General features: G+C 39.1%; 1 protein-coding gene across 1 annotated transcript in view; it reads right to left on the reverse strand.

Moving 5' to 3' along the window:
* The window catches only part of DNAH3 (dynein axonemal heavy chain 3), a 233,517-nt gene that overhangs the window by 70,311 nt on the left and 150,077 nt on the right, over positions 1–13,129 (reverse strand). The window contains exons 41-42 of the mRNA XM_043456022.1: positions 4,534–4,637; positions 1,736–2,030 (exon numbers count right to left, since the gene is read on the reverse strand). Of these exons, the coding sequence (XP_043311957.1) occupies positions 1,736–2,030; positions 4,534–4,637 (399 nt within the window). The remainder of the gene's footprint in view (positions 1–1,735; positions 2,031–4,533; positions 4,638–13,129) is intronic.

A 13,129-nucleotide genomic window follows, 5' to 3' on the forward strand; every position in this document is an offset into this window, starting at 1 on the left:
AAGGGAATTCCAGAAAAACTGCTGCTTCAATGACTACAAGGAAACCTTTGACTGTGTGGATCACAACAAACTGGAAAATTCTTAAAGAGATGGGAATACCAGACCACTTTACATGTGTCCTAAGAAACTTGTATGCATATCAGGAAGCAACAGTTAGGACCTTATATGGAACAACTTACTGGTTCAAACTTGGTTCAAATTTTATGGTTCAAAATTGGGAAAGCAGTATGACAAGGCTGTTTATTGTTACCCTGTTTATTTAACTTATATGTAGAGTACATCATGTGAAATGCCAAGCTGGATGAGTCACAAGCTGGAATCAAGATTGTCAGGAGAAATACCAACAACCTCAGATATGCAAATGATACCACTCTAATGGAAGAAAATGAAGAGGTGCCAAGAGCCTCTTGATGAGGCCAAAAGAGCAAAGTGAAAAAGCTAACTTAAAATCCAACATTCAGAATACCAAGATCACAGCACCCAGTCCCATCACTTCATGGCAAATAGAAGGGGAAAAAGTAGAAGCAATGATGGATTTTCCTTTCTTGGGCTCCAAAATCACTGAGGACAGTGACTGCAGCCATGAAATTAAAAGATGCTTGCTCCTTGGAAGGAAAGCTGTGATAAACCTAGACAGTGTATTAAAAAGCAAAGACTTCACTTTGCTGACAGAAGTCCATATAGTCAAAGCTATGGTTTTTCCAGTAGTTGTGTATGGATGTGAGAGTTGGACCATAAAAAAGGTTGAGCACTGGAAAACTGATGCTTTCAAATTGTGGTTCTGGAGAAGACTTGAGATTCCCTTGGACTGCAAAGAAATTAACCCTGAATATTCATTGGAAAGACTGATGCTGAAAGTAAAGCTCTAATACTTTGGCCACCTGATGCAAAGAGCCAACTCATTGGAAAAGACCCTGATGCTGGGAAAGATTGAAGGCAAAAGGAGAAGTGGGTGGCAGAGGATGAGATGATTAGAAAGCATCATCGACTGAATGAACAGAACTTGAGCAAACTCTGGGAGGACAGGGAAGCCTGGCTTGCTGCAGTCCATAGGGTTGCAAAGAGTTGAACATGACCTAGCGACTGAATAACAACAACAAAGTGATCTTGATGGCCAATAAACTCAAGGGGTTGTGAGGCTCAAAAGAAATAAATGAGGAAGTGCTTTGTAGACAGATAAAATTCTGGAAAAATTCAATGTGCTTATTTTGCAACTATTAGATTTCTTTCTACGCTGATAACATATTTATCTGGCACTTAGTGGAATAGAAGCTTATCACAGTGTGTGAGTTGCTTCTGGAGACACAAGAGAGCAAACACTACAATCCCCTTCTGAACCTAACTACTGTCACTCCATGGGCTCAACTTCATCCCAGGAGAAACTGGGATCCTCCCTTAGGCAAAAAGGCCTGGACCACCATGCCACAACATGGAAAATTTTGCATATAGTACATAGTTAAAAATACTTGGAAATGAATGAAGGAAAGGACAAGGAACAAAAAACGAAAGAAGCAAGAAAGGGAGGGAAGGAGAGAAGAAGGGATGGAAAGATGGAAGAAAAGAAGGAAGGAAAACAGGAGGGGTGGGAAGGAATGTGGAATTATATTAACCAGAAATAGTTTATCTTCCACAGACAGTAAAATGAATATACAGCAGTCCTACAAAGGGAGATTCAGTTGTACTGCAACTTAAAATAGAAGAATTTGGTGTGTCCAGATCCAGGCCAGTGCCTTACCCACAAATACCACTGCTTTCTTCCCTATGGGAGGCCCAAAAAGGCCTTTCCGCCGGCGATCCAGCTTGGACATGATGATATCCTGCGTCTGATTAGCTGAAGTTCTGGCAGAGAAATTGATGCAATTGGGCAGATAAGTATTTTTGGGAAGGCGAAGAAGGAAGTTGTTGGTGATGACTGATTTGCCTGTCCCAGTGGGTCCTACGAACAGCATTGGAATCTCATGGTCCAAGTAGGTTTTCAAGAAGAACGATTGTCGGGCTGTCTCCATGGTGGGGATGATGAGCTCTGAGACCTGTGCCACAAAGACATGGTGAGTCTTGATACTGGGACCAGGAGATTGGGTCTTGGTATTCAAGAGACTTGAGTTTTACCTTACTATCCATTCAGCTCTGTCTCTTATTTATCTTTATAATTTTGAGTATTTTACCTCTTTAGCAGCCTACTTTCTTCATCTGTGAAACGGAGATAAAAATGGCATCTAGTTCACTGAGCTGTTTTGAGGGTTAAATGAGATCTTGTATATAAATATAGACAATAACTGTCTATTGTCCCTGTTTCAGAGATGAGGAAACAGATCCACAGCTCACTAACACAGCAAATAAACAGAAATGCAAAAATTTTAATCCCAGCTTGTCTGATTCCAAGGACTGTATTCTTAATTACTGAAGTGTCATATTATAAACACCAAATATAGTAAGGCTGGGTCTACAGCTGCTGCCCTCTGAGACCTTTTCTTTGAACCAAGCTGACTGTCTTGCCCTAGGAAAGATCCACCTCCCAAATGCCATCTATACTGTCCAAGAAGGGTTAGGTATGACCCTGGACCCCCATTTCTTGTGCTTATTCCTCATCTGCTTTTCCTAAGGCTCATATTCTTGATTCCTCTTATTGATCCCTTTAGTAATATGGAAATTGCAACACTTTTCCTGGTATTCAGACTCCAACTGGGCTCTAAGGGCTTGGTCTTGGATTCCTAGAATCTCTATTACTTTGAGTAGAAAGCATTGCTTTAGATTGGCTTTCCTGAGCTTGAACCCTATCATCAACCATCTGGCTGCTTTTGGTCGCTCCAATGATGGGTAGAGGAAGGGGTTTGCTGTTGTTTAGTCACTAAATTGTGTCCATTTCTTTTGTGACCCCATGGTATTTAGCCTGCTAGGCTCCTCTGCCCATGGGATTTCCCAGGCAGGAGTACTGGAGTGGGTTACCATTTCTTTCTTCAGGGTATCTTCCCAACCCAGGGACTGAACCTGCATCTCCTGCATTGGCAGGCAAATTCTTTACCACTGAGCCAGGAGTGTAGCCACAGAGGAGGGGGTAGTAAGATCTAAATCATATGCTGAAGTCTACTTATACGTCTAGACTGGAAGAGGCTAGTGAACATGGAGCCTCTGTGTTGTGTAACTCTAGGGAGTGCCACCCACACTGGTCTATGTAAACGGTGCCCCTAAAGCAAAACTAGACCATAAGCAAATGGCACCAATAGGGACTGTACAGTGTGGTAGCTATGTGTATTCTGTTAGACTAAGCTTGACTGATTTTGATTAATAATTTGATCAATGTAAAAGGAGCAGATAGAACAAAGAAATTGAAGTGGCAAGGAAGAGAATTAACAGGTATTGAGCTATGGATGTTTTGCTGTGTTATTCCCTGCAGTTTTCCCAACAGCCCTCTGAGGCAGATGTATTATTAGCTCACTTTTTCAGATGAAAAAATTGAGACTGGAGGATGGCCAACTTGGCCAAAGTCACATAGCCAGTAAGTGATACTGAATGCTAAACCAAGTATTGAGACTGGGAATTTAAAGCAAGTTGGATTTCACAGATTTTTATTTTCAGGGGCTAGAACAGTTTTTTGACAAGTGAAAAATTCCCAGCATAACTAAAATATTTTCTGCATTTGACTCATTTGTAGGAATCTAGCAAGGTTTCACACCCCTGGAGCTCAGGTGATGAAGCTCTTTTAAGGAGAAGGAAGGTTTAGAACCTCAGTGCTGAGGGGTTCTTTACAGTCTTTTCGGTCTCCAATGTGTGTCCTGAACTCATCACACATTCACTCCTGCCTGGGGCACCCTTTTCACAAGCAGCTGTGGTCCTGTCTGGTGTCTGATTTTGTTTTCAGTATTTCCACATTTCCATCCACCATCTACTACTCTACCTAGGGCCTGAAGAAACTACAACTACCCCAAGAAAGATAAATTTTGTCCACCAGATACTGCAAGTAGAGGCGTGAAAGTGCACATCTGGAAAAAATTTCCACAAGAAAATGAGTAGGAGTTGTAAGTGAATCTTCTGCTAACCAGAAAATCTATTAATCAGTATCAATTTTTCTGAGAATTCTGATTAAAGAAATCTTTCTCTGGGGATTTTAAAGAAAAGGCAAGGATCTTTTTGGCTGAGATATCTGAGAGGGGGACTGATGACCACCTGGCATTGTTCATACTGACAATAATTAGACTAGCAACAGTATGATCTAGCACAATGTGAATGCCACAAATTCATGTATATTGTCTTCAATCTTTGCAACCATTCTTTAGGTATTTTTTCTTCTATTGTGTAGTTGAGTAAACTGAGGCAGAGAGGGTGAACACTGAATAAGAAATCTGTGACTCTCTGATTCTAAAGTCCATGCTTTTGAAGGCTCAATTCAGTTCATGTTCAAACATTTTTCTAAAGTAAATTCTTTCACTTTTTCTAAAGTAAGTTCTTCAACTAACCCAGATCTGATGTTAACGTCTCTACTTTGCTGAATATCAGGTCATTACTGAGGTTCTATGACCAATAACTCTCTTTTACCTTTGCATTTGCAGAGATATTTTCCTCCTCTTTGGTGATATACTCTGTCCATGTGTACCAATGTCCACTAGCTTGCTTGAGGAAATAAAAATCATAGATGCTTCCTGGACCCAAAGAAATAGAACAAGTTATTAGTGCATCAGAGATTTACATTTCATATTTGAGATATTTAACTACCTCAGCCATGGGCATCTGAAATGTATGACTATCAGTATTGGTAACTGTATAAACTATAAAAACATCTTTTAAAGAATAATGACTTCATTATATGAGTAAAATTAGTAGGTGTTGATTATACAAATAATGATAATATAAATAATATATATATAATATATATTATAATATAAACAGGAAGCATTGAAAAGAACAAAAAAGGGAGAAAACAAATGGCTCTAAATCTCACAGTCAGAGATTACTTTTGACAGCAATCCTTCCAGGCCTCTCTTGAGGCATACAAACATATTGAAGGTGGAAGTATAGGTAAATGAAAGAAAGAATTTTATTAGGATAGAATCATTTAATATTATATATCATATAGATATATGCACAAATATATATGAATTATATTAATGTAATACAATAACATAATAATGTTATTATGTAATAACAATTACATAATATGTAATTGTAACATAATAAAATAGAATATATTTTTATATATCATACTATTGAAAAATGAAAACATTAAATCTATTTTTATTTATTTATTTTACTTTACAACATTGTATTGGTTTTGCCATACATTGACTTGAAATGTTTTCAGCTTTTCATCATTGAATGTGATGTTACCTATAGTTCTGTCTCATATTCTTTTATTATGAGGCATGTCCCCTGTATGTCCACTTTCTGGAGAGTTTTTAATCATAAATGGATGTGGATTTTTATCAGAAGCATTTTCTTCTGCATCTATTGAGATGATCATATGCTTTTCATTCTTCAATTTAATGTGTTATTTCACATTGATTTGTGGAAATTGTTAAATCCTACTTGATTGTGGTGTATAAGCCTTTTAATGTATTGTTGGATTCAATTTGCTAGTATTTTGTTGATGAGTTTTGCATCTATGTTCCAAAACAAATCTATTTGAGTCCAAAGTCTGTGGTCTTTCTGATGCCCCAAGCTGAGGTTGGAGACCATGAAAGTAATGTTAAGCCTTCTGCATATATGACTTTCTCCTGTACTGTTCAACAGTATAAGTGGAAAAAAAAAAGAGAGAGGTGGTGTATTGACCCAAGGTTGGGGTTTTGCTAGCTTTGTATGGCAGGAGGAAAAGGGAAGGAGGGAGAGAATGTGCTGATGAGAGAAAAACGTGGAACATGTGGGCCTTGGGGGCCGAGCTGGAGGGGTGGACTGGAGGTACTGGTAATTAAGGAGACAGCAGAAAGGAGGGAACAGAAGCTAGTTGTAGCAGAGCTGGAGAGTTACAGGACTACGAGGTAGTTTGTGAGAAGTCAGGATGATTGAACTTGGATTTGCAGAGGTGGAGCAGCTCATGGTCAAGCTGGGGTCACAGACCTGGACATGCCTTTGTGCTGCACAGACCTGAGTGTCTGAGGAGTCCAGCAGGGACTCCCCGCTCTGGGGACATTTGTGCGAACCTGATCCCAGAAGTCATGGAAGAAGAGCAGTGTCTTCCACTGGGCAACACTGAAGGAGCTGTTGAGTCTCTGGGGCCTCCTAAGACTGAAACCTCAGGCTCCCCAGGTTTGGAGGCCTATGGTCCAGCACCAGGTAGCAGTAGCAAAGTGTAAATTATGGGGCAACATGTGCCCCTTGCTGATCTTGTGACCTTGGGTAAGTCATGGAATCTCTGGGCATTTTCAGGGGCTCCCTCAGTGTGGGCTGGAGATAACCTGTTCTGCATGTTGCTCCTGCTGACTTTCCAGTGTCCCCTTAATATACACTGTGTGAAGCAGGCTACTCACCTACTTTACTGCAGCATCTTCTTTCTGATCTTCAAACATACCACATGCACTCTCACCTCAGGGCTTTGCATCAGCTTTTCTTTCTGCCTGGCAGCTCTTCCCCCTGCTCTCTACTTGGCTTGTTCCTTACCTTTCAGATCTCAGCTCAGATGTCACCTCTTCTGGGAGACCTTCCCTGAACACTTCAGGGAGAGCCCCTGTGAGTCTCTATCAACATGCCAGTGTTTTTCCATCCTTGCAGTTAGTATATCTCCAATTATCTTATTCTATGAGCCTACTTATTTACTGTCTGTCTTCCTCAACTAGAATGTGAGCTCTGTGAGAGCAAGGGGATTATATCTTTTTTGTTCACTGTTGTATCTGCAACAACTAGCATAGTACCTAGAACTCAGTAAGTGTTAGTCACTCAGTCATGTCCAACTCTTTGCGACTCCATGAACTGTAGCCTGCCAGGCTCCTCTGTCCATGGAATTCTAGAGGCAAGAATACTGGAGTGGGTAGTCAAGTCCTTCTCCAGGGGATCTTCCCAACCCAGGTATTGAACCCAGGTCTCCTGCATTGCAGGCAAATTTTTTTACCATCTGAGCTACCAGGGAAGTACATAGTAGGTGCTTAGTAAAAAGTACCAAGTAGGTGCTTATTGAACAAATGCCTGACCAGACATGCAGCAAGCACATTGTAGGCCCTCAATATCTATTGTGTAAGGTAAGAACAACTGAACTGCTGCCCTCCAGATCCTCTTGGTGTGGGAGGAAGTAGCTGGGCAGCATCAAGGCCCCTGGTCTCTGATTAATACACAGTGGTGATTCTGAATCACCTTCTCACCCCACCCGTTCTCCCAAATACAATCACAATACTCATCCAAAATCACTCCCTACTTCCCTCACAAAAGTAACACAAAATTCCTATGGTCCTTTTCCCCAGTGAAGCCTCACCTCTGTAATTGTTGGAAGTCTTTTTCTTTTTTGCACTTCAAGATGAGGAGTGGGAATAAGAAGAGTGTCAGGGAAGTACCTGGCTTCCCATCCAACCATTCCTCACTGACTCACTGTGGGGCCCTGGATGAGTGACACCCTTTCTGAGCTGCAATTTCCTCATCTAGAGAATGTTATAAGGAGTATTTGAGATACTGGTTGCAAAGCCTGCTGAATGATAAAGAATAATAAAGTTTCTTTTTTTCTTTTTTTTTTTTTTAACGTGAGAGAAACCTGAAGAGGACATGGAAGAAATACCCAGGCCTCAGTGAGACAAGTGTTGGGCCATGTGATTCACAGGAGCTCTGGGCACAAGAGGCTTTCCAGTTCCATTGCCTAGCCAACCCAGTAGCAGGCACAAGTGACTTGCTTCTCTCTCCACAGGACTCATCTATAATTGACCCAAAGAGGACAGCATTGGTGGTTGTAGGGTGTATGTGTGTGTGTGTGACAGAGAGTCTTGAGCTTCAGTTAAAGGGCTAAAACATTCCAATAAAAAAAAAATTTTTTTCTTGTGATGAAAACTTTTAATATCTACCCCAATAGCAGGAGATGCTTCATTAGGGCTTAAAGTCATTATAATTTAAAAAATAATTTAATCCAACTTTGCTATTATATTTTAACTTTTCATTGTGAAAAAAAATTTAAAATACGCAATGCTGACTTGAAAAAATGCACAACATGAGAACTGCAAGTTAAATTTTATTTGGGACAAAATGAGGGCTATAGACCAGGGAACAGCATTTCATATAGCTCTGAGAAATTGCTCCAAAGAGGTTGGGGGTAAGGTCAGTATATATGTGATTTTGGTGAACAGGGAGTACATGCAATTAAGCATTTTATTTTTTTGCAGAATGTTTCTGCTAGTCACTAGGAGCAGTCATCACTATGAAGGATTTTAGTGTTTTTCTAGATATGAGGAAATACAAGAATTGGGCTTATAAAGTTGGCTCCTGAAAATATCTATCTGAAGACCCATTCTGCTAGTTTTTCCCAGAGCACAGAGTACCTCATTTCTGCTCTCCACCCTGAATTCCTTTCAGGGGTGTTTAAAATCAGCAGTAACAGCAGCATGTGATTTAATCCTTGTAGAGGTAGATGGCAAGTGCCAGTATGTAGTTGACAACAAAAAAAGGAGGCTAGTATAATAAACTGCCATGTACCCATTATGTAGCTTCCATAAACTTTAACATTTTGCAACTGTTTCATGCATTTCCACAACGCCAACAACCATCATATTCATTTTCCTTCCCTCCTCACTTCCTCCTTTTCTTTCTTCCTTCTTTCTTAGACTGGAATATTTTGAAGCAAATCCTGATGTCACATTTCATTTGAAAATACATGTGACTCAATGTTAGGCCAATTTCATTGATTCCTTTATGAACTATGATGTGATTAGCTCTCATTCTTCCATTTCCTCTCCGTTGGTTCTTTTTGTTGTTCTGATACTGTTATTGCTCGGTCACTAAGTTGTGTCCAACTCTTTATGACCCCATGGAATACAACACACCAGGCTCCTCTGTTCATCACTGTCTCCCTAAGTTTGCTCAGACTCATGTCTATTGAGTCAGTGACTCTATCTAACCATCTCATCCTCTGCAACCCCCTTCTCCTTTTGCCATCAATCTTTCCCAGCATCAAGGTCTTTTTCCAGTGAACCAGCTGTTCACATTAGGTGGCCAAAGTATTAGAGCTTCAGCCTCAGCATCAGTCCTTCCAATGAATTATTCAAGGTTGATTTCCTTTAGGATTGACTGGTTTGATCTTTCAGTCCAAGGGACTCTCAAAGTCTTCTCAAGCACCACAATTCAAAAGCATCAATTCTCTGGCGTTCAGTTTACTTTATGGTCCAACTCACATCTGTACACGACTACTAGAAAAGCAACAGCTTTGACAATATGGACCTTTGTTGGCAAAGTGATGTCTTTGCTTTTTACTACACTGGATAGGTTGTCATAGCTTTCCTTCCAAGGAGCAAGTGTCTTTTAACTTTTACTTTTTCAGGGATTATAACACTGACATTTTGTTTTGCAACTATAATTCTCTCATACCTTAGTCTTAGGTCTATATTTAAATAGCTTCAACACTCAAACTTGGGGCTTTTAACACAAGACTACTTAAGTTCTTTATCTTGATTGATTAGTTGGCTGATTTAATTTTTTATTCCCAAGAAGGGACTTAAGAGGGCTCAGTTCTCTCAGATCTTGCATGTTCGAGAATGTCTGCCACTTTGTATTTGAACAGTGACAGCTGAGAATAGTATTCTAATGTCACATTTTCTTTCCCTTAGAGTTTTGCAGACCATTGCTCCAATGTTTCTTTCAGTCTAGTTTGCTGTGTAGAAGTTTGAGGCCCATCAGATACTTCCATTTTCACTGATTTTTCTTTCCTATCCAGATGCCTGATGGAATCTCTTTTATACTGGAAGTCCAATAATTTAATCAGATTATTTTTTAATCAATTATCCTGTATCAGTTTTTCTTGGAACATAGAATACTCTTAAAATTTGCAAAAAACACTTCTTCATTTTAGGAAAAATTTCTTCACTTGTTTCTTGGAATATTTTGTCTACATTATTTATTGGGATAGCAATTCAAGGAATTAACACTGTAAGGTCTCCATATCAATCATATTCTTAGACTGTCTTCAATAGCAAGTGCAGTTATCTCAAACCTTTCCTCTAAGCCATTTGTTAGATGTCTAGATTTATATGCTTTATTCCTTGCTGGTTCTAATTTATCAGATCATTACTAATATTGTTTAGTTCTCAATTTGTTTCTTTGGTTTTTCAATTCCTCTTTTTCTCTGATTCTGTGGTTTTAACACTTCATTTACAAATTTTAAAATGATAGATTTATTAAGATATAATTCACATATGCTATAATTCACCCATTTAAATTGTATAATTCATTGGTTTACTAAATATACATGCATATATGAATATATTATTATTCACAGAGGGGTGTACGGTCATTACCATAATCAATTTTAGAACACGTCATTACACCAAAAAGAAACCTCATACCTCTTAGATGTCACTTTCCAAATTCTCTTCCCATCTCTCACCAGCCTGTTTGCCCTCAAGACAACCACTAATGTACTTTTTGTTTCTATGGATTTGCTCTTCTGGACTTTCCACATAAATGAAATCATCCAATAGATATTCTTATGTGATTGGTTTCTTTTACTCATCAGAATGTTTTTAAGATTCATGCATGTTGTAGTATACACTATTACTTCATTTCTTTTTATTGTTGAATAGTATTTAATTGTATGGATATGCTATATTTTCCCCTTCACAGATCACTGCTTTGTCATGGTGAAGCTATGTCAATGAAGCTATGAGCTATGCCATGTAGGGCCACCCAAGACAGATACATCATAGTGGAGAGTTCTGACAAAATGTGAGCCACTGGAGGAGGGAATGGCAAACCACCCCAGTATACTTGCTGTGAGAACCTCATGAACTGTATAAAAGGACAGAAAGATATGACACCAAAAAATGAGACCCCTGGGTGTGAAGGTGTCCAACATGCTACTGGGGAAGAGTGGGAGAGAACTACTAATAGCCCCGGAAAGAATGAAGTGGCTGGGCCTAAGTGTAAATGATGCTCAGTTGTGGATGTGTCCCATCTCTTTAAGAGCTGTGAAAAGTTCTTAAAGAGATGGGAATACCAGACCATCTCAACTGTCTCCTGAGAAACCTGTATGTGAGTCAAGAAGCAATAGTTAGAACCCTGCATGTAATAACTGATTGGTTCAAGATTGAGAAAGGAGTATGACAGGGCTGTCTGCTGTCATCCTGCTTGTTTAACCAATATGCTGAGCACATCATGAGAAATGCTGGCCTGGATGAGTTACAAGCTGGAGTCAAGATAGGTGGGAGAAACATCAACAACCTCAGACATGTGGATTATACCACTTGAATGGCTGAAAGTGAAGAGGAGCTAAAGAGCCTCTTCATGAGGGTGAAGGAGGATAGTGAAAGAGCCAGCTTAAAACTAAATATTAAAAAAACTAAGATCATGGCATCTAGCCTCATTACTTCATGGCAAATAAAAGGGGAAAATATGGAAGTAGTGATAGATTTCCTATTCTCGGGCTCTGAAATCACTGCGGATGGTGACTGCAGCCATGAAATCAGAAGATGACTGCTTCTTGGCAGGAAAGCTATGACAAACCTAGACACTGTGTTGAAAAGCAGAGACACTACTCTGCCGACAAAGGTCCATATAGTCAAGGCTGTGGTCTTCCCAGTGGTCACATATGGTTGTGAGAGCTGGACCATAAAGAAGACAGTATGCTAGAGAATTAATGCCTTCGAACTGTGGTGCTGGAGAAGACTCCTGAAAGTCCCTTGGGCAGCAAGGAGATCAAACCAATCAATCTTAAGGGAAATCAACCCTGAATACTTATTGGAAGGACTGATACTGAAGCCGAAGCTCCAGTATTTTGGTCATCTGATGCAAACAGCTGACTCATTGGGAAAGTCCCTGATGCTGGGAAAGACTGAGGGCAGGAGAAGAGGGCATCAGAAGATGAGATGCCTGGATGGCATCACCAATGCAATGGACAAGAACTTGGGAAAACTTTGGGTGATGGTGAGGGACAGGGAGGCCTAGTGTGCTGCAGTCCATGGGGTCAAAGAGTCAGACACGACCAGGTGACTGAACAACAACATACTACATTTTATTTATTCACTCATCAGTTGACGGTCATTTGGACTGTCTTCACTTTTTGGCCATTATGAATTATGCTGTTATGAACATTTGTGTAGAAGTATTTGTGTGGACATATTTTTGTTTCTCTTGGGCATATATCTGGGAGTGAAATGGCTTGCTCATATGGTACGTCTGTTTTTAACTTTGTTTGTTTGTTTAACTTTTGAGGAACACCAAATGTTGTTTTCCAAACCTGCTGTACAATTTTACTTTTCCACTATAATATGTGAGGGTTTCAATTTTCCCACATTCTCACACTTGTTCTTCATCTTTTTTATTTTCTCATTGTAGTTGTGAAGTGGCATCTTGTATTTTTGATTTGCATTTTCCTGATGGCTAATAATGATAATAATGTTGAGTTATTGTCATGTACTTATTGGCCCTTTAAATATCTTCTTTGGAAAAATGTTTATTCAGTTACTTTGCCTATTTTTTTTTTTTCTTTTTTTTTTTTCCTCTACTTTGCCTATTTTAAAATTGTATTATATCTTTGTATTATTGAATAATAATACTTCTTTATACTTTCTAGATACAAGTTTCTTATCACATATTTGATTTGCAAAATATTTCAACCATTCTGTAGGTTGTGTTTTCACTTTCTTCATGTTGTCCTTTGAAGCACAAAAGTTTTTAATTTTGATGAAGTTCAGCTTAATTATTTTTTCTTTAGTTGCTTGTATTTTTGTTGTCCTAAGATATTGTTGCCTAGTCCAAGATCATGACCATTTATCTGCACCTTTGTTTTCTTCTAAGCTTTTATCATTTTAACTCTTGAATTTAGATGTTTTATCTGAGTTAATTTTTGACTATGGTATAGAGGCCAAATTCATTATTTTATATGAATATATTCACTTAATCCATGACCATGTGCTGAAGGGATTTTTCTTTTCCCATAAAATTATCTTTATACCTTTGCCAAAAATCAAATCACTATAAATATGAGGAGCTTATTTCTGGACCCTCAATTCTATATATA

The sequence above is a fragment of the Cervus canadensis genome, chromosome 32 (assembly GCF_019320065.1).
Source record: "Cervus canadensis isolate Bull #8, Minnesota chromosome 32, ASM1932006v1, whole genome shotgun sequence".
NCBI classification, from domain to species: domain Eukaryota; kingdom Metazoa; phylum Chordata; class Mammalia; order Artiodactyla; family Cervidae; genus Cervus; species Cervus canadensis.